This window comes from Tupaia chinensis, unplaced genomic scaffold, assembly GCF_000334495.1.
Source record: "Tupaia chinensis unplaced genomic scaffold, TupChi_1.0 Scaffold000674_1, whole genome shotgun sequence".
Classification (NCBI taxonomy): domain Eukaryota; kingdom Metazoa; phylum Chordata; class Mammalia; order Scandentia; family Tupaiidae; genus Tupaia; species Tupaia belangeri.
Genome location: NW_006160197.1, coordinates 1,156,798 through 1,180,069, shown reverse-complemented (window position 1 = coordinate 1,180,069; position 23,272 = coordinate 1,156,798). Strand labels below are relative to the sequence as shown.

The 23,272-nt window shown below is 35.9% G+C and overlaps 1 protein-coding gene across 5 annotated transcripts in view; it reads right to left on the bottom strand.

The window, feature by feature from the left end:
- Positions 1-23,272, bottom strand: part of COBLL1 (cordon-bleu WH2 repeat protein like 1) — a 181,945-nt gene that overhangs the window by 15,063 nt on the left and 143,610 nt on the right. For 3 of the 5 annotated variants that reach the window (XM_006160254.3, XM_006160256.3, XM_027776495.1), the window contains 6 exons: positions 13,680-13,833; positions 13,152-13,226; positions 11,819-11,938; positions 7,911-8,145; positions 6,556-6,650; positions 1-676 (listed from right to left, as the gene is read on the bottom strand). In XM_006160254.3, the coding sequence (XP_006160316.1) occupies positions 1-676; positions 6,556-6,650; positions 7,911-8,145; positions 11,819-11,938; positions 13,152-13,226; positions 13,680-13,833 (1,355 nt within the window). The remainder of the gene's footprint in view (positions 677-6,555; positions 6,651-7,910; positions 8,146-11,818; positions 11,939-13,151; positions 13,227-13,679; positions 13,834-23,272) is intronic. The other 2 variants (XM_006160257.3, XM_006160258.3) reach the window with 1 other exon arrangement.

Here is a 23,272-nt window from a genome sequence, read left to right as displayed (position 1 = left end):
ATGTCCAGAGATTTGGGAGGCACTATTTTATAAGTAGTCATTCCGATTTTAGGTATATACTCTCTTGTAATTTCATTTGAAGGTTTTGGCTTAGGACTATAGTCCTGTCTGTAAAGTGGATGATTCTTTAGGTAAGAAGCAGGTGAATTTTTCTCAATCCCATCTATAGGAAGCAAAAGATCATCATTATGTGTACAAATGGGATCTTTTCTGGGGAGCTGCTCTTCTGACTGTGTGTTTAAGGTACCCTGACTCCTGAATTCTCTTGAAGTGCCTACAGAATCTCGCTGACTAAAGGGTGGGTGTTGAATTGATTTGCTGTTATTCAATGTTTGTACACTTTCATCAACTTTGAAGTCAGACAAATTATTAGCTTGGTGATTCTTGCCAAAACTGTTAGAGGAAGGGGTTGTCTGAATTGCTGCATCTTGCATTTTTATCTTTTCTGCAATGAGTTGATTCAGCTTTTGGTCTGGTCCCGATGAAACTGATGGATGATTTTCCTTGCAGCTTACAGCAGGATCAGTTTTATATACTTGAAAGTTTGGCAGTGTGTCAACTTTTATGTCCACATTGTTATTTGTGGCAACACCTCCTACATTGACTTCTGTTTTCTTTACTCTAGTTTTCATATTATCTTCTGTGTTCATTGGAAAGACAGTTTTTTCATGATGAACTATTGAGAGGGAAAAAAAAACCACCAAGTATATTAAAAAAGTAGAAAACCTCAGGTTTTCAGTGCCCCAACCGGAAGTGTGTTGATTTGAATTCACAGATAATTTTCAGCTTACCAAGTTATGCAATGATAGGTGGAGACACACAGAGAAAACAGCAAAGACTTTGCACTGATAGATAGATGCCTGAGTCTGAAACTGGCTTAACTAGGACCAGCAGATGGTGTAATGGTTACGTCATTGGAGTCCCACATTGTCACCTATGGTTCGAGTCCCAGACCCGACAACTTAAAACACACACTGGGCACTTATGGGTGCATGCCCAAACTCCTGAGAGGAAAATGGAGGAGACAGGATTGTGGCATGGCCATCTCACCTGGAGGGTGACTTCTTGTTTTCTGTCTGTCTCTGTCTCTACAGTGAGTGCATGTGCCTTATAGCAAAAAACTCTCTAAAAAAATAATAAATAAATGAAACCTGATTTAACTAGTATGATTGCCACATTTTAATGGACTCCTTTGAGTCTGTTTGCCCAGTTACAAAAAGGTGAAAATGTATATTTTATATTAGATATATAATTTATGTCCCATGTTTACTAAGATGTTTATTATCAGTCCACAGAAGGTAGCATCTACATCTGTCCTTATAAATAAAAGCTTCATATTCCAGTCACTGTTAATAATCCCCCAAAAAGTGACAGAATCAAAAGTTCTATTTTCCTCTATTATTTTGATGCTGTTTTTATCATAGCCCTAGTATATATTTTTTATTTTATTTTAAATATATTTATTTGCATTCATTCACTGTACATCATTATAGTATATAAAATGAGATTTTCCATCCAGAACACACTGTATATTGGCTCAATCAAGGATATAACTATACATGTTATCATCAACAGATAATTTTCCATTTCTTTTGTATATGTTTTCTTTCCCCTCAACCCCCTGGATTCCCTACCTCTCATCTTCTGCCTTTTCCCATCTTTCTCCCACACCGTCTCTGGTATCTACAGTTGTATATTTTTATTTCATACTTAACATTATAAAGAAAACAGTCTCAGCATGTGTTGTCAGCTTTAATGAAGGCAGACAACAGAAAACACTACCTTTAAAATTAAAGTAAAAAAACAAATGTAAATGGTCTTATTAATTACATGTCCTTGCTAAAACTAGAGGGCCTTTTTTTTTTTGATGTGTATGTGTGTGTGTGTGTGTGTGTGCGTTTTTTTTTTTATTTGTGTGTGTGTGTGTGTGTGTGTGTGTGTGTGTGTGTGTGTGTGTGTGTAGAGGTTTTTGCTATAGGGTGCGTGTGCTCTCCGGACAGATAGAGAGAGACATAGAGACAGAAAGCGAGAAATCACCCCCCAGGGCGGATGGTCATGCCGCGATCCCTTCTCCTCCATTCTCCTCTTGGGATCTTGGGCATGCACGCACACGCGCCAGGCATGAATTCTAAGCCACCGGGTTCGGGACGTGAACCATGGTCGACTATGCGGGAGTCCAGCGACATAGCCATTACGCTAACTGCTGGTTCCCTAGGTATCCTTATTTTTGTAGAGTCAGAGTTCAAGTAGAAAACCACCTCCTTCTTCTCTGTACTGTATTTTCCCTTTGGTTCTAATTTAGATCTATAAATGAAAATCATTTGCCAATATTTAGATTAACAAAATAATATCATTCAGTCAACAAGATGACAAAGAATGGGGATGAGGAATCTAGACATAAATACAAGTTTATAGTATCCATCATGTGCCTGGAATTTAACTAAGTTATTTATATAGTGGACTACTCTATTTGAATACCCTGAAGATTCATTTCTCATTCATAATCACCGGCTGTCATCTTCAAAACCTGGTGACCCCTCTTTCAGATACATTAATAGTGCACAAAGCACAAGTGAAATGTGGGCCTTGGAAGTCAACTTACAAAGGGACTATTTCTTTATAGTTTTATCATTGTCCATTCTTAACTATAAGAATTTCCCTACCTACATTTTATCTATAAGAGGATAAGATCAACTGTGCTACCTAAAATGTAAGGAGTTATATGAAATAGTTCCTCTATTTAAAAAATAATAATAATAAGAGGAAGATAGACATACAAAAGAAATCAGGTTGTCAGGTAAATTTGTAAACTGTTTTTAAAAATATCTTTATATTGGCTGATCCCATGGCTTCATGGTTAAGAAAGCTGGATCCCATGTTGGCCAAATGTGGTTAGAATCCCAATCCTAGCAGCTTGAAAAACATGCCAGGTGTGTGCATATGCATGCTCAAACTCCCAACAGGGAGAAATGGAGAAATGGAGAAGGGATTGTGGCATGATCACCTTCCACTGAGGGATCCTTTCTTTTCCTCTCTCTGTTTCAGTATAGTGAATACATGTGCCCTCTGGTAATTAAAAACACATCTTCCCATTTTTAAACTCTTCCTAATTGTATAAATATTTGGTTATGGCAGTTAGAATTCTATATTATGTTGTAAAATGATATATTAACTATATGATGCTTAAATAGAACTCGTTTTTAGTCTTCCCAAATGAGATGCAATTGATCATTAGAACATTTATCTTCTGAGTGACTTCTATTCTCAATGACCAATAATTACTAACTTTTGTGATTTATGAAATTAAGAACACATGTAATTAGAAACAATAGAAGAGGTATATTTCTGCCTCTTCTCTTAATTTACTTGGTTCATAAATATCTTTGATGTTTGTATGAAAAGCACTATTGGAAATACTTTTATGAGCAGGGAAGAATTTAAGCAATGGTTCTTAGTGTAGGAAATGAACCTGACTGCTTCCTTCTCTCTTGTCTACTTCTCATTTTCCACTGAATGTATTTTCCAGTTTACATAATACTAACATTTTCTAAAAGAAAGCAAATTGGGGAAAACATATTTTACATTAAATCACCTATACTAAACCCTGACTTACTGGTTTTAGAAACTTAAACTTTTATTTTTTCATATTTTCAGTGGGTTACAGCCATTTCACTATTGTCTGATTTCCCATCAACATTTTGTAATTACTCCAAATGATTGGCAGGCCTGGAAACCTAGAATCACCACTGAATTCATAAGCTAATTTATCCTCATAAATATTTGACAACAATGCTAACTAACCAAGTGTGTGTGTGAATGACGAGGTCATTTTCTAAGGATGACCAGTAGAGGGAGAAGGTAGCTCTTGTACTATTCTGACTTCACTCAGCACTGAGACACATCCAAAATCTGATGAAAGAATGATTTAAGTAAGTACACAGGGTAGGCAGGAATAAAAAAAAAATCAAAATAAACTGCTTAACAGAAATTATTTATCAAAATCACCTGGTGTTGGCAAAGGTCATTGCAAATAATGTGTGAATAAAAATAAATATTTTGTAAATGTATTTATGACCCTAGTGATAATCTGGTGTCAAAACCTTAGTGAAAATAGGACCAGCCTCTGGCATTTGGTTAAGGCAGCTGGATCCCACATGGCTGACTGAGAGGTTCAAATCCCAGACCAGATGACTTGAAAAACATGTAAAGTGTGAGTGTCTGCATGCCCAAAATTCCAAAAGGAGAATGGAGGAATGGGATTGTGGAGAGTCCATCCCCCCGGGGGGGGGGGAGGATTTATTACTCCTCAACACCCTCCTCTGGTGAGTGCATGCACCCTACAGCAAAAACTTAAAAACAAAATCTTAGCAAAAATAATGTAATTTGAACATTATTTTTCAAAATAAGGAAGTAACTTCTAAATCATGATTTCACAATAGGAATGGTATTCTCATCATAGTTACATGCTTCATTGAAAACTTGAATCAAGAAGAAAAGAATGGTGAAATTATTTACTTCTAGATCTGTTCTATATAGTATTAAACATGGAGGAAATAAATTTGAGGCAAATATATTTAAGTTAACCAACATATACACATATAAAGTAAGATATATATGCAGTCCATATGCCACTTAGCAATGTTTTGTCAGTGACAGATCACATATATGATGGTAGTCTTCAAAATAGAGTATTACTATACAGTTTAGGTAGGTAGAAGGCTATTGCCAAGGTTTGTGTAAGTATGCTCTACAATATTTGCATAGTAATTAATGAAGCATTTCTTAGAACATATCCTCCTTTTTAAGTGACACTTGATTTTATATATGTGTGTGTGCATACATTGGGTTGTCTGGAATGTTCTGACATATTTTTGCATTGAAAAACATAGAAAAATACATCAAGACTTTCCTGACAACCTATATGTGTGTGTAGGTATGTGACATTGGGATTATTTATATCTTATCCAAATTCAAGTACTATATCCTTATGTTTTCTAAGAATCTTAATCTAGTTTTATATATTAACACAAGAGATTGTACTACAAAAATTTCTAAGCCACTTCCTTCCTACCCCCTCAAAATTTTGTCATTCACTCCCTAGATTTTCTATTTGTATAGTATTATTTAAAAAAAAAATTTTTTTTTTTTTTTTTGGAGAGGTTTTCGCTATAGGGCACATGCGCTCGCCAGACAGAGAGAGACATAGAAACAGAAAGCGAGAAATCACCCCCCGGGGGGATGGTCACGCTGCAATCCCTTCTCCTCCATTCTCCTCTCGGGATCTTGGGCATGCACGCACACGCGCCCGCCGTGAGTTTTAAGCCACTGGGCCCGGGATGCAAACCGCGGTCAACTACGTGGGAGTCCAGCAACATAGCCATTACACTAAGTGCTGGTTCCCCCCAAAAAAAACAATTAGAGAGAGATTTTTGCTATAGGGTATGTGCACTTACCAGAGAAACAGAGACAGAGACACAGAAAGTGAGCAATAACCACCCCCCCTATCTCCCAGGGGAGATGGCCATGCCACAATCCCTTCTCTTCCATTCCTCTCTTGGAATTTTGGACACATGTACACATGTGTCCAGCGTGAGTTTCAAGCCACCAGATCTGGGACCTGAACTATGGTCGTTTTTTTGAAATTTAATCATATATATATATATATATTATTTTTTATTTTAATTTTTATATACATTTAATCATATTATTTAGCTTACAAAGTGAACATTTCCTAAATATATATTTTAAAAGTATTTCAGAATGCAGCTAGAACTCACAAAGAATTCAAATGAAATATCACATGTAATTTCTCTGATCCAAGACTGTCCAATTCCGTTGGAAATTCAGGAATATAGAAGTATATGGTATCTAGTTATCAAGTATCAAAATAGATAAAGTGGTAAGATTTGCATAAACAACTAGCTGGAGTATACGGAAAATTGCTATCTTCTATGCAAAGACAAGATGAATATAGACCTAATGATAAAACAGAATAAATTATTTCACAAGAAAAGTAAGAAACTGTCTTGATCTGTGGTTAAAAGTTGAGAAATAGTGGTAAATAAGGTTCTATAATTAAGTGGCTCAGGCCTTCAAAATCAGGCAAATAATTTTCATCCAAAGGGCAGCAACTTGAGATGAAATACACAAGGCCTGGACTAGGGAGAAAGAAGGAAAAAGAGAATAGGCCACAAGTTGGTTAGCATAGGATGCATCTTTAAGACCCAAGATCTAATTTAGATACCCTCTAGGATTTAACGGCAACAAAGTAATACACACAGTAGTTAAGCACACACTTTGGAGCAATACTGCCTAGTTGACGTCCTTGATCCACCATTTGTTAGTGTGTGACCTCAGGTGAGTGAATTAATATCTTCGTGGGTCAACCATCTGTTAAATGGCCTAAAAATAATAATACCCGCAAAATCCATAAATGAGGAAGGTATTAAATATATCAATACATGAGATTAAATGAGATAATATAAAATGTTAAGAATGGTCCTTGGCCCCTAATAGCACTGTGTAAGTGTTAGCTATCAGTTTTATACTACTTACCATTCTCTTGGTTTGGGTGCAATGACTTCAAGTTCCTTAGAGTATCAACTACCATTTCTTCATTGCCGGTATCAGATACTATATTGTGTGTATCTCTGGAAGATATGAATGACAGTGTGTTACATACTGATACTATTTAAACACATACACACAAACACTAAAATACACATGCACACGATGAAAAATAGGGGCCAGCAGTTAGTGTAATGGCTATGTCGCTGGACTCCCATGTAGTTGACCACGATTTGAGTCCCGGAGCTGGTGGCTTAAACTCACACCGGGTGCCTGTGCCTGCAAGCCCATGATCCTGAGAGGAGAATGGAGGAGAAGGGATTGTGGCATGGCCATCCCCTCAGGGGAGTGATTACTGGCTTTCTGTCTGTCTCTGTCTCTCTGGCGAGTGCACGCACCCTGTACTAAAAACTTCTCCAAAATAAATAAAATAAAAATAGGCAGAATTTTCCAAAGGCAGATGGACTAAAATAATCTTCTTTTTCTGACAGACATTTCAAAGTTAATAGCAAAGAAAACATACAGCTGCAAGGAAATGTTGGTATAAAACATTGTGGTGCTCCTATAAAAAGGAAAAAAGTAGGACCATTGTTAAATGGACACTTCCAAAACAGAGTCTTTAGGTTGTTATTTTTGGTTGCCTTTTAAAGAAAAAGGAAATTAAATGAAACATTTTAGTCTTGTAGTTGGCAAGATCAACTATATAAATCAGTAAGTAGACTGAGCTGATTTTTTTTTTTTGATGATAGACTAATTTGGAGTACAACCACATGCAAATTATAGTAAACCTCTGGTGAAGATGATTTATTTTGTTTGGCTGATTTCATCTTTATTCATGATGTTGCACTTTAAGCACGAATGAACTAGACTGTAGCTTCAATTCCTAGGATCAAATGTAAAGTTTATCATGAAGTTGCCTGTAAAAATGATAGTAGTGCTATAACATTGCACTTTAATATGCAGAATTGTTTTCATACACTGATCAGTGAAAGTCTCTTAGAAGCATTTGATGAAAACTGAAAACTAAATATTCCATTTAGGTTAAATAGGTAACAGGGAAAATATACACACACAAACAAAAACTTTAATTTTGTAGTCATACAAATTACATGTATTGGTTTATCCAACACAGGTGTATTAGAATTGTTCAATTGGATTTTCCTTGAACATAATTATATATAAAAAGGTAGTTTATTAATAAACATTTTTATAATAATGGTAAAAGGGATGGAGTCTATACCAAAGGATTGAGTATATTTGTGTTTAAAATATCAGATCTCTATTTCAGAAGACTAGCGTTAACTAAACTGCCACCAACACTCTGGTATATACAGACTACTTACTGTCCATTCGGATTTCTAGTTTCTTGATTTTCTTCCTTGGAGTTTTGTAAGGATTCTCTGTTATCCCTGCCAGTGGCTGAGTCAGGATCATTTTTCAGTGTATTTATTATGTCGGTAGAAACAAGAGGAATATCTTGTGACTTCAGATAAGTATTTTCAGCCTCATCTTTAGGCACTTCACTTAGTTCTTCCTTTTCATCTATCTCTTCAAGGCTATAATCAGAGCTTATTCCAGCTACAAAGAAATGCAGATACAATCCTAAATATTAATTTGCCTCATTTATCCTATGCAATCCTGGCAAGAAAGGAATTTTTAAAATAATAATTAGCTGAACTCCTTTAAATTTGGGTTCAAAATAATAGTAGTTTTTCTAATAGGGAACATTCATGTTACCTTATCAACAGATTATCACAGATTCATACAATTCTAAAAACAATTTGCTATCAAGTCTAGGTTTTACTCATGGTAGAAATGAGGTATTTAATCTCATAAACTTCATGTTCAATATTTCAAATAAACCTTTCAGGCCCGTTGTGGCGGTATGGTGGTGATGAGGTACTATGCAATTCTGAAGCCTCAAGGGGAGGTCCTGTATTTACATCCCGAGAACTCGTGGTACATACTAGGTGCGCACACCCACAGTCTGGCCTGGCTAAGGCTAGGGTGGGTCGTGGTGTAAGGACCTGTTGGAGGTTCCTCTGCATGTGAGTTAGTACATGTGCGTTTCTTCTCTTATGGAAGAAATACACTTAAAAAAAGAACATATCTTTCAATCAAATGATTTTTACACTCATGTAAAATAATGTAATAACGCAAATTGCACAGTTTTAATAATACAAATTAAAAGAATAGGATATTTTGTATGGTCTGCAAGTAAGCTTATAAAATCTGACTCACAGTTATCAGTACTGACTATAGTTGACAATTATCTCCTATTCCATAGCCATTAAATCTGAATCTCTGAAGAGTTAGGACTAGGAATTTAAGGCTCCTCAGGTAATTCCAATATGCAACAAGATTAACAGCTGCTAATGTAAATCCTTTTATATCATTTAAAAATATATAAATAGAACAAGTATAAAAATGAAAAAGAATTTTTACTCCCACCCAGTAAAACTTGATTCCCCAAAGGAATTTCCTTTATCCATTCTTTTCCTGTATATCGACAGGAAATATAATGAATAAGCAGATATTCATACTTTTCCATTTGTTCTCTTTTCTTTCGTTTTGCTTATTGAATACAAATGGAAGTATTGCATACCCAGTGTTTTCCACTTTGCCTTTTTCTGCCACTTAATTGATTTTCAGTATCATTCCACATCAGTATGATGTGTGTGTGTGTGTGTGTGTGTGTGTATTTCTTTTCAATAGTTGTAGTTAATATTTGATCATATAAAAATGTATATTGCTATTATTTCTCACTATCAACAACAATTTACGAATAGAGTAAAAGAGCAAGGGAGATGCTAAGCATTTAAATTTCAGATTTATTGCAAAGATTAACTGTGACTGTTAATTTAAACCAAAACAATGTGGTTCCAGATTTTTACTTATTTAAATTAAACATTTCAACTTGCACAACAGAATCTGAACAAAGTTTCATTTAACTCCAGGGAAGTAGGAGAGGTGTTACAATATTTGATTATAGTGACTAGTACACCAACAAAATTTAATGAATTATTTAAAATTACAGAACCTAAAATGTATTTCTCTAATTTTATCTTAAGGCATATAGATGGAAAAATGTGCTATTTGTGCTCTTTTAAAAAATGGAAAGTTTAAATGAAAATTTAAATTATCTAATAAAACATTTTAAAGACTTCAAGTTTAAGTTTTCAAATATACATGTTTTGGCAAGTGTTGCTTTATCATGACATGTGAAACAGTCATTAGATGCTAATGTGCAAATTATGTGTCTTAAGTTGTCAGAGGGCATGAGCACTTGCCAAAGAGACAGAAATAGAGACACAAAGAGAGAGGAAAAAAGCACCACCCGGTGGGGTGTGGTCACACTGCAATCCCTTCTCTTCCATTTCTCCATCCTCCTGGGATCTGGTGCAAGCATGCACATGTGCCCAGAATATTTTTCAAGTCACTGAGACTAGGATTAAACCACAGTTGGTCATGTGGGGTCTGGTTCTCTTAGCCACTAGACTATGGGACCAGCACAGCAATCTTATATGTCTACAATAGCATATTGTATCTATGTAGTAAGAGTGTATTTATATTGTTTGAAAACTGTATGATGAAAAAACTGAATAGCCATGATGGTTTAGATGCAAATGTGTTTTATAAATTACCTTGTAGTAAATAGTAAGGTCTTTTGGAAATTATGTTAAGGCAACACTTAGCCAATGATTGTCCATTAGCCCTATTTTTTCTTGCCTATCATGAGTATTTCAGATATACACAACTTTAAGCATAGGGCATAAGAAATTGGTCATAATTAATAAATGTATGAAGAATGAGCTACATGTTTTAAAAAATCTTTTCAAATTATTTTTCTAGTACTTTATAACTGTGTAGTTACAGGCATCATATTGGTTTGCTTGAATATATATATTTTACTATCTTGAAAAGCATTCCTATTATTAACAGTCTTAGAAAAGGCAACGCAATGATTCTTTTTAAAAAGTCTAATCACCCAAGAGAACTTCCCTGCAGTCTGTTGTTTCACGAGCACTCATGTAAAATAATGTAATGAGCTTTGAAAAATAATGTCTCAAGCTTTGAAAAATATTAAGTCAAGTTTGTTTGGAATATGCTCACAGATTTGCATGGTGGTCAGTCAGAATTAAAGGCTACAATGAGAAATTATGGTGGGGGCTATGAACAATGAAAAACTTTCACAAACATTGTATCACAATCATATTTCAGCATCATAAGCTCGAAGCAAGGAATGGTCATTTTCAAAATAGACAGTATATTCATATCTTAGAGCAGGTTTCAGATTTAACTTTTGAAATATGTTTAAAAATTACCCAAAAAATCCATTGAAAATACAATTATGATACTTTCTTTTACACATACCTAGTTTTATATAATATTTTTATCTTTCAGTTCCCCTGAATATAGCAAATATTGACTAAAATAAAAATTTTAATTAAAAAACCCTTGAGATCAGCAGATGGCATAATGGTTATATCACTGGACTCCCATGTAGTCAACAGAGACAGAAAGTGAGAAATCTTCCCTCAGGCGGGATGGCCAATTTGCAATCTCTCCTCCTCCATTTTCCTTTTGAGATCTTGGGCATGCATACACACGTGCCTGACGTAAGTTTAAGCCACCAGGTCCAGGACTCAAACCACAGTCAACTACATGGGAGTTCAGCGATGAAACCATTACACCATCTGCTGGCCCCAGAATAATAATTTTAACCATCTGATTTGAGGTGACAAAGATTTATTTCTAAGTCACTGAAAAACTGGGTAAAATTAGATATAATTTAGTATTACCTAACTATAATGTTTTGCCATCTTATAACAAAATAATTCCACAAAATTTAACAATAAAATATTATAAGCAGTACTATAAAAATAAGTCATATGTAGATAACAAAGTATAGTTCAATAAAGAATATGTTTTTAAATATAATATGTATTTAGGAATACACTGAAAATAGTGAAATTCAGTTTGACACAAAATAGTAGAAAGCCAAAATGAAGAGAAGCTGAAATTTTTCAGAACTGCTAATTTTATTCATCTTACACTGTGTCATATTCATGCATTTGGTTAGGAAAAACAGCTACTTTTAAGCCTGCTTAACGAAGCAAAAAAAAGGAGGAATCTCCTATTTCTTTATAAAAACACTTTTACACAAGGGTTCAGCAAGCAAGGAATTTAATTCGATAGCATCTGAATCTGCATTATGAAAAGCGTAGCCAGGAGAGGCCTGAACACCTACATGTCAATGATGCGACAGCTGCCTCAGGTGTCCCAGGGCACTCAGAGAGAGAGGCTTCCTCTGCCAGCTTAGGCGCAGAGCATGGTTCCTGACCGGGCAACCCGGGGCCAAGGGAGGTTTCTGCCAAAGAAGTAGATTCTATGGAAATGGTACTTAGACAAGAGAGTTAAAGCAAGCAGAGATCAAGCAGCATTTTAGGAAAAAAATACACTTGTTAGTTCACAATTATCCATGCATTTAATATGATGAAGCAAAAAGGAAAAAAAACATGACAAGCAAAGTTTGAATATTAGACAGAAGTTTGAATATTAGACACATCTTTTTTCTAATGTTTCAGAATATTCTAATTTCATTATACAGCTTAAGTTGTAACATTACATATCTCCTTTGTGAAATAAAATGGTCTTATTTGTATTATTCTGAGGAAGACCTAATAAAAATCATTACAAGTTATCTAATAGTAATTATTTTAAACCACAAATAGAAGAGTGGAAAATTCTTACACGAGATGTTAAAATTCAAATTCCTAAATATTAAAGTTTCAAGAGCATTTGGGTGCTCCCAAACTTTTCCTGTATTGGTGAATATAAATTATAAAAATTAGGCAGAGCTATATATTAAGCCATCTTCATACTTATCAAATTATCCCCATACTAAAATACCAGCATAATAATATCCTATTTTTATATGACATTAGTAGTCGATCATGTTCATTTGTCCCTAACATTAACTCTAAGGATAAAGAAACTTAATCATTGTTATAATAGCTACTAGCTATTATTACAAAAATTCAAAGCAGTATTAAAATTGAATTATTTTATTTTTAGTGGAATTTCACTTATTTGGGGAGAATCTACCAAGAGAGCTGTGTAATAGAAAATATTTCCATGGTAACAAATTTTAACCATTAGCACTACCTTGCACATTGAATTTATACTGAGAGCCACTTTATAAACAACGTAGCTTACACTTTCATGTCAATCTTTTTCTGAATACACCTAGGCATATACTTAATTGTAATGTGTCATTACTCTTAGGAAGGGGCTTAATTCATATTAACCTGACATTGCATCAGTTAAAACAGAAGATCAAATAGGGAATGTACTGAAGGTACAATTCCAGAACTGAAAATTTTATCTTAGCCAGTTTTATATTCTAATCCCAGGAAGTGCAGGGAGAGAATCTATCTTATGATGTAAAAATTGGGAAACAGGCTAAAAAAATTTGTATTTCTCTTATAGACAGTGCTCTATAAGTAGATTCATTTCCCATTTTCAAGAAAGTTTTTTTTTTTTTAAAAGTAATTACACAAAGTGGGTTAAATGTCTCATACCTGAGTTGGACAGTCCCTCAGGACTGTTTGCTTCCAAAACACTGTCAGGAGAAATGCCATCTACTGATGGAAGGGCTAAAAGAAAAAAGCAGTACAACTTATAAACAAGCCACATACACAAAGAAAACAATTCCTTTCTAGTTTAACTTCTATTTTTATCTAATTTTGAAAGCAATGAGCCTTAACTTTCCTAGAAGATATTTTACTCCAGCTGTGAAATAACTAACATCTTCTTAAATTCCCATTCCTACATGTTGCCAATTCTGGGATAGCAGTATCTTTCTGAATAAGTTTTCAATTATGACATGTTTACTTTAGAATAATGGAGCTGTGCAGTTTTTATTTCATTTCATTATGTTGAAGATTTTAAATGACAGCTGAGGGAGAATAATCAGAAACTATTCGAAAAGCCCAAGTATTATTATCATTATTGAATAAAAAGATAAAACATATCCTATGTAATTTCTACTATCTATATTCACATGAAACACAATATAAATGCAATGTTAATGGGAAAAGTCACATTACCAGTCATATGATTATTTTCATCACTTTCATGGAGGGCTAGTTTGGAGGGTGGGGAAGGTGCCCTTCGTTTTGTCCTTCTTAAAGATGAATTCCCTACAGATGTGCTACTGAGCTGCAGAGAGCCTGTTCTCATTATTCCTGCTCCACAGGGTCTCTATGGAAAGCAAAATGACCAAACACCATTCTATATTTAGAAATTAATAACAAACTTTAGAAAAACATTGGTCTTTATGTCAAACATATCATATACCAAAACAGAAGATAAAAGTAATTAATTCAAAAGTATTTATGGAATATCTTCCACGTAAAGAAGCTGGCTGTGGAATGGATAAAAACTGGAATAAAATAAGATCCTTCTCGGGACCAGCAGCTAGCGTAATGGCTATGTTGCTGGACTCCCACGTAGTCGACCGCGGTTTGCATCCTGGACCAGGTGGCTTAAAACTCACGCTGGGCGTGTGTGCGTGCATGCCCAAGATCCCAAGAGGAGAATGGAGGAGAAGGGATTGCGGCGTGGCCATCCCCCGTGGGGGGGTGATTCTTGTTTTCTGTCTCTCTGTCTCTCTCTATCTGGCGAGTGCATGAGCCCTATAGCAAAAACCTCTCCAAAAAAAAAAAAAAAAAAAAAGATCCTTCTCAACAAGATAATCCTGGGGAAAAAGAAAATCTCTCCACCAAATGGTGCTATAACAACTAGATATCCACCTGCAAAAAAATTAAGATGGACCCCTATCTCTAATCATTAAAAAAAATCAACTCAAAATGGATCAAAGATCTAAACATGAACCCTCAAACTATAAAAGTACTGGTAGAAAACACAGAAGAACTCTTGGAGACATTGAAGTAGGCAAAGACTTCCTTGTCTTAAAAAATATGTATATTTATTTAACTTTACTTATTTATTTATTATTATTTGACTAGACTCTTGGAGAAATTAAACTAAACGAAGATTTCTTTTTTAAAAAAATATACATTTATTTATTTATTTATTTATATTTGACCAGACAGGGACAGAGAGAGAGAAGGGGCGGGGGGAGCGAGAAAGTAAGCTACCAGGTTTGGGACTCAAACCACAGTTGGCTATGTGGGAGTCTAGCACCCTTAACTACCATACCACCTGCCCCGATAGAGTCTTCTTACATATGACCCACAGAGCACAAGCAATAATCCCCAAAACAGTCAAGGGAGACTACATAAGGCTGAAAAGCTCCTACACAGCAAAAGAAACAATAATTAGAGTAGAGAGACTATCCTGACAATGGGAGAATATACTTGCAAACTATGCCTCAGATAAGGGACTGGTAACAAGAATACACAGGGAACTCCAGCAGATTAGCCACTCCCTTCCCCATCTCCTCACAAAAAAAAAAAAAAAAAATCCAACTAAAAATGGCATAAGGACTGGACAGACAACTATTTATGGAAGACAAACGAATGGTCAAAAAACATATGAACAAATGCTCAACATCTCTTATGTATGGGAAATGTAAACCAAAGCACAATGAGATAACACTTAACCCAAGATGGAATGACTAAGATTAGAAAAATGAAAAATCATAAATGGTAGTGAGGCTATGATGAAAAAAGGAACACTCCTATACCATTGTTGGGAATGTAAATTATTACAGCCATAGTAGAGAACAATATGGAGCTTCCTCAAAAACCTATAAATAGAATTACCATACAATCCAGGAATTCCACCTGAAGGATAGGAAAACACTACGAAAAGCACTTGCACATCAGTATTTATTGCAGCATTATTTACAATAGCTAGGACATGGAATCAACTCAAATGTCCAAGGATAGCTGAGTATATTGAAAAAATGTGGCACATAAACACTATGGAATACCACTTGATCAAAAAAACAAAAACAACAACAACAACAAAACCCCAAAAAACAAACTAATAGGATCCTGGCATTTGATAAAAAGTGGGCAAATATGGAAGATTTAATCCTAAATGATGATGCAAGCCAGACTATGAAAGACAGGTATTGTATGTCCCTATTTAATATATACTGAATATCTACACTCTATAGCTTCAACAGAAAGACTGGAAGGTATAATTGCAGGGAAGTCAACTAGAGATACTAGAGACAGTATAGAAGGGGGTGGATAATAGGGGGATAGTTAGTAGGGGATCAAACAAACTTCAGCAGACACAAAAATGAAAATTTACTTGTTGATGGAAATGTATACGGTAATATCTCTGACTTGACTAATATGTATTGTATTCTTGTCGGGAAATCCATATTGTACATTGTAAAGATGTATAGTGATTAATTTTTAAATGAAAAGAAAAATGATAGGACTACTATCCAAAAAAAATTGTAAAAAAAAAAAAAATACAACCCTTAATAAATTTACTTAGGATAGGAGACTGACATGCCAGCATCTAACTATAATGCAGAGGATTCATAAGTAGTGTAGTTAAAAATTTAGTTTTGGGTCAGCCTTATAGCACAGCAGTTAAGCACTATACAGAGGGAACTAGATCTCCCATGGCTGACCATGGTAAAATTCTGAGCCACAATACAAGACGGAGTAAAAATGATCACTGCACAGTCAAGTGATCATTTTTGTGAAAAGTGATCACAGGCTGGATTGGGAGTGTGTTCTGTTTCTATATCTCTCTTATATGCATGCACACTGTGGCATTAAAGAAAAAAAAATTCCTTCCAAAGACTACTCTTAGGAACCAGCAGTTAGCGTAATGGCTATGTCGCTGGACTCCCATGTAGTCGACTGCGGTTCGCGTCCTGGACTGGGTGGCTTAAAACTCACGCTGGGCGCGTGTGCGTGCGTGCCCAAGATCCCGAGAGGAGAATTGAGGAGAAGGGATTGCGGCATGGCCATCCCCTCTGGGGGGTGATTTCTCGCTTTCTGTCTCTATGTCTCTCTCTGTCTGTCTGGCGAGCGCATGAGCCCTATAGCAAAAATCTCTCCAAAAAAAAAAAAAAAAGAAAGAAAGAAAAGAAAAAGACTACTCTAGAGAAATTATTGGATGTAAAGTATGAAAAGGGAGGTGGAGGCAGCAGGTAGCATTGTAGTTAAGGTGCTGCACTCCTATATGGCCAACTGCAGTTCGTGTCCCAGACCCACCCCCTTCTATACTGTCTCTAGTATCTACAAGGCACATGTGCAAGTGTGCACAAAATCCCAAGAAGAGAATGGAGGAAAAGGGACTGCGGCATAGTCATCCTCCCTAGGCAGTAGATTCTCACTTTTTCTCTCTCTGTGTCTCCAGTGAGCACAGACACCCTATAGCAAAAATCTCCTAATGGAGGAAAAAATGAAAAGGGGGAGACTATTTTTAATAGTACTAGCTGGCTTGTTAATTTCTCTTTTCATGAGCAAGAAAACATTTCAAAAATCTGTAAGTCTACCCAAGCAAGGTTCTTCGCAGTAACTCTCTACAAACAGCTACTGCTCACACCCATGATCCATGCCTGTCGGCAGACCGTCACACAATCTTGCCTGTGCAGGCTGGCAGGTGCCTTCCAGTCAATTGCCACATCACTTTTACTCTTCTCCTTTATAACTAAACTTCTTAAGACTTGTTCCTATTCTGTGTCTCTAATTGCTCTTTTCCCACTTGAGCCTTTCCTATTAACATTTTCCTAATCCTTGATCCATCAAAACTAACAAAGTCTCCAATGATCTCGACTATTAATCAATCTGTGGCCACTTTTTTTTTTCTTCTTCTTTTTTTTTTTTTTTTGGAGGGGTTTCCCCTTTAGGGGGTCTGTCTCTGACAGAGAGAGACAAAGAGACAGAAAGTGAGAAATCACCTTCCCAGGGGGGATGGCCATGCTGCAATCCCTTCTCCTCCATTTTCCTCTTGGGATCTTGAGCACATATGTACACGCACCCGGCGTGAGTTTAAACTACCGGGTCCGGGACTCGAACCGTGGTCGACTACATGGGAGTCCAGCAACATAGCCATTACGTTAACTGCTGGTCCCCTGTGGCCACTTCTAAAAACCTCACTTATTGGACCTGTTAGCACCAAATACAGTTATCCACCCTTCTAAAATGCTTACTTTTTCTTACTTCCAGGAAACCATATACCTTACTCTTCCCAATTGTACTGTCTGCCTGTTTCTTTTGTTCATTACTTTTCATATCCTGACTAACACTGGTATGATACAGAGCTCAGTCTCTGGAAATATTGTCTTTAGGATTTCCACTCACTCTCTTGGTGATCTCACCTATTTTCATGGTTTAAAGTATTGTTTGTATGCTGATGAATCCCAAACTCATGTCTCCATCTTGGACCTCTACTGTGATCTCCATTTAATATCCAAGGTCACTTCAATTTTCATGTCTAAAACTGAAGTCTGATCACCCCCCTTTAATAACACCCTCCCCTCGAATTGTGCTGTTCTCCTTGGTCTTTCCTGTCCCAGTAAAGAGCAGTCATCTTTCCATTTGCCCTTAATCTTGCTCACACCCATGTTGAGTCCACCCTTTTGTTCCGTCCTTTAAAAGGAATTAAGCACCATGTGGATTCCTACCACAGAGTCTGCATTATCATAAAAACCTAATTGGCTTCTGCTCCTACATTGCTTCTCTATAGTTCTTTTTCAACATAGCAGCAAAAAGAATTCTGTTAAAATATATAGGTCAGGTCAGGTCACTTTGTTCAAAACCCATGAGCAGTTTCCTCCATAAGGAAACTACCAGTGATGGTCTGGTTCCTAGATGTCTGTGACCACCTCCTTTCCTCTGAGTATTCCATTCTGGCCATGGTGTTCATTTTGCTGCTCTTCAAACATGCAGGAGAGCTCTCCGCCCACCTCACACTTGCTATTCCCTGGCCTAGAATGCTCTCTCTTCTGGTAACTCAATGTCTTACTTCTTCATTCTCATCAGGTAATTTCTCAAATGTCACCTTTTCCTCTTTTTATTGTCAGAAGCCATATGCACTATTGTGCATGCGTTGGGACAGGGAGAGGCAGGGAGACAAGGTACCTCCCAATTGGCATGGTCATGTTACAATCCCCTTTCTTCCATTTCTTCGTCCCATAAGGGTTGAGGGCGTGCATGCTCATGTGCCTGTCATATTTTTCAATCTGCCAGCGTTAAGATTCAAACCATGGTTGGCTGTGTAGTATCTGGATCCTGAGGCATAGTGCTTAACCACTTTGCTACAGGGCTGCTCAATCAAAATGTCACCTTTCCAGTGAACTCCTCTCCAACTCTCAGCATTTCTTCCCATCTTTATTTCTATGATCAGCATTTAATAACTAATATACTACACATTAAATTACAGTTGACCTACTTATCTTGTGCATTTTATGCTACCACTAGGGTAGACTATAAGTGCAGAGGTTTTTTTTTATTTTGTTTTTCTTTTTCCCCTTCTCCTAACTTGCTCACTGGTGACTCTCCAGAACAAAGTCCGACTCACAAAAGTTCCTCTATAAATATCTATTGAACAAAAAGTAAATGATAAACTGCCTTCTTGAATTGTAACTAGAAAGCCTCATGAACTTGGTCTAGGAGTATATGTAAAGCTTGAACCATTTTGATCTTATAAGGCAACATCTAAGAGAAGTGATCTCATCCATAAGGCATCTTTTAATCTTTGTGCCTTACTACAGGACAAGAAAAATATGGCAAATTTACTATTTTGCAATTTTATAATACTTTGCCAGAGAAAAAAATGAAGCTCACCCCACAAGAAAATATGTTTGAGTTAATTACTATCACTACCAACTTTGTTAGGTCGGGTTAGGTGTAGGGTGGTAGGTGCTTGACTGAACAAACCTCTTACTGACATGAGGTTGATCTTACCAGTAGCTGAAATAAAAGGGAACTTCAAAAATTTCATGGAAAAGTAAAATTAAAGTACAAGTTTGATGAAAAAAAATTTTTTTAAATCCACTGTTGGCCAGCAGGTGGCATGGCGGTTAAGGTACTAGGTCCCATATCTTTGACTGCTTGATTTGAGTCCTGGCCGGTCTACTGAAAAACACACCAGGCACATTTGTGTGCATGCCGAAAATCCCAAGAGGAGGAGGGATTGCAGCATTGTTATCCTCCTGGAAGGTAATTTTTCACTTTTCCTCTCTCTCTGCCTCTCTCTAGTGAATGCATGTGCCCTATGGCAAAAATGTTTTCTTAAAAAAGAAAAAAAAAACCATGCATAGTTTTCTTATATTATGTATTTTTTTATGAATATCCATACCAGTTGGTAAATACCTACAACCAAATCTCAGTTCCCTGCCCCCATTACTCTGATCTCTCCTCCAGAACTCTTCAGACTTCTACATAATCTATTAAGTAAAGAGTAAATTCTGTCACCCAAACACAGATTTCCATTCAGTCACTAGTCAATTCTGGTTAAATTTGGGATTTTGCCCCCTTGGGTGGACATGGGGATGGATGCTTAATTTGCTTTTGAAATAATTCAAAAAAAAAAAAAAAAGGGCCCTCTGCAACAAAGAGCTGTGAAAGAAATGCAACATGAAATAAGAAGTACTTAACTGTGTTTTTAAAATATTTGTTAATTTATATTTGAGAGATTTTTGCTATAGGGCACATGTGCTTGCCGGAGAGACAGAGGGAGAAAGAGAGACAGAAAGTGAGAAATCACCCCGCAGGGGAGTGGCCACATTGCAACCCCTTCTCCTACATTCTCCTCTCATGATTTTGGGCGTGCATGCACATAGCGTGTTTTAAGCCACTAGGTCCAGGACTTGAACTGCATGGTCGACTACATGGGAATCTAGCAATGCAACCATTGCATCATCTACCAGTCCCTTAATTTTATTTTTTAAGACAGGGTCTAGCCATATTACAGTTTTCTGCTCAGCCTCCTCTCATGTCTCTCTGTTCTGAAAACTTTGATATTTTATAAAAGTAACAAATTTAGTGATCTTCAGAGAGAATGTTAAAAATTCTCCTTAAAGACTATGACACTTTATTTTTTCGATATGCATTAAAAATCAAACGCAGTAGAAGATGTCATTCTATTTCATGATGAATTTACTTTTGTAAAACCCGTTTAAACCATGTCCCATTCCTCTCATAGACTTTGTTTACTATTAAGAATGTAATAGGTAATCAATAGTGATTGCTGAATGTATAAAGTAATGGCAGTACCTGATTTCTTTAGTTCCATTTTATCATGTTTTGACAGATTGCTATCATGAGGTGAATGATAAAAATGTTTTCACCTTTACTCCAATTCACAATCATTGTCACTTATTGGCTTTTTCTATCACCTGACAAAAGTAGTCATGACATGAATTTCCTAGACAAAAGTATCTGTTTAGGAGTTAGAGCTTTTAAATTTTGTTTATAATAAAGCAGCACTGAAATAAGAAGATAAATTTGTATACAGGAACTCACAAATTTATATGACTCTATCCATAACTCATAGACACAATAACCATAGGCTTTTCTATTTCATTTGTCAAACTAGAGGTCTTAAGATAAACTAGCAGTTTTGAACAGGATCTTTATATTTCTATAAAGGAATTTAAAATTTGTCAAAATGGACAGACTTCAATTCTATAAATGCTAAAACTTTTCTAATAGCACTTATGAAAACAGTGGAGTAAATGTATGCTGAAAGGGCAAAGCCATGGACAGTTCAGGATGCAGAATCTTATTAATAATCTTATCCTGCAATATTTGAGCCCTTTACCCTGTTGTGCGGGTGTACTGTGACGATAAACAAATGTACATTTCTAGACCTGCAGTTTAAATCAAAGAGAATAAGAAAAAAAGACTATTAGGAGAAAGCAAAATGATTATTACTGAGTGATATGAGGCAGATTTATGTGGTCTGCCATAACTAAATTCCATCCAATTAATGGTTAACCTTATTCAAATTAACAGCAAAATATAAATTTAATAATTGGTGTATAATAGTCCAAAGGCAGGAGTTTTGAGGGATTAAGAACTATGAGTTTGGAAGATCAGCAACAGATTAATTAATGATAGGGCAAATTTTATTTTGTGGTATTAGTGTTAATGTTCAAGGAAATAGCAAAACAAATACTTTTTGTTGTCCTAAGGACAGAGATGCAAGGGGTTGTTCATTTGTTTTTATAAAGAGACTCTTAGAAAATTATTTCAATCAGCTAAGAAACAGCTAAGTTGAGGTAATAAAAATCAAACTTAGATTTATTTTGTGTTAGGTAAAATATTCCTGTTAAGACAATAGGAAAGAATAATAATTAGAATAAGAAGACAACCTTCGGAGTGGGAGAATATATTGGGTCATCAGAAAAGTCATGATGCATTTTTTTTTCCATTGTTCTTCTTTTTTTAATTTTTTTTTACATTTTTCACAAACATTTACTTTGCATATCAAAAAATTTTAACTTTTACTCCACAGTCTTGAAAGTTAATAAACAACTTTCAAAATTTCAAAATACTGGGAACCAGCAGTTAGCGTAATGGCTATGTCGCTGGACTCCCACGTAGTCGACCGCGGTTTGCGTCCTGGACCCGGTGGCTTGGAACTCATGCCGGGCCCGTGTGCATGCGTGCCCAAGATCCTGAGAGGAGAATGGAGGAGAAGGGATTGCAGCGTGACCATCCCCCCGGGGGGTGATTTCTCGCTTTCTGTCTCTATGTCTCTCTCTGTCTGTCTGTCGGGTGAGCGCACGCGCCCTATAGCGAAAACCTCTCCAAAAAAAAAATTTTTTTTAAATACTGAATTTTAAAGTTAATGTTCAAAATATTTCTTATAATTTTGTATAATTTTTTGGTGACTCTATAACAACAAAAACAGTATGGTTTTAAATATTTTTGAGAAAATATTTACATGTCAACTACTCAAATTGTTGAAAAGCAAATGCCCAGCACACAAGTCACACATAAACCTTCTCAATTCAGCCCTGCCCAAGTGTATTCTGTGATATACCATCTGCTAGCAAAGATCAGTCTCTTTTTCTTCCTTCAAAATCTTTCTCAAAATAATTCTCTGGTGTGGTTTCTCTTTTGCAGTCTCTACTGACTACAATGCTGGGCTGGAAAAGTCCAGGTTATTTTACGTTATAATTCTTTCATATATCTTCTCTAATCCTCTCTGCCAGGCAGAACTATTTATGGTACTGGGCCATCTTTCTAAGAGATTCTGTTAGTTTAATTGAGATCCACCTTAGTTCCATAGTTCTCTGATTAATCTTCAGATATGACATTCCAGTCAAAGCCCTGTCCAATATGAGTATTTCCAATTTCTGAGTCAATACAACAAGCATTACTGAACTTATGCAAATAACCTTTCTGCCACAAAATAAGAATACTCCCAAATATTTCCAATTCAAGAAGGGTCAGGAAGGAAGAAAAGTTTGTTTACATTTATATTATTTCCTGTCGCTAGCATTAAATTGATCATTTTCTTGGTTGCCTCTTATTTCTGTATGTGTCTTTAGTTTCACTGGTCAAGCACTCCTTTCAGAATTTCTTGAAGAGTGCTTTTGCTACCGGCAAATTCTTTCAAGTCTTATTTATCTGAAAATGTTTTTATTCTTCCTTTCCATATGAAAGATAATCTTACTGGGTATAATATTCTTGGTTGAAACTGTTTTTCACTTAACACTTTGAACATATTTTCCCATTCTTTCCTTGCT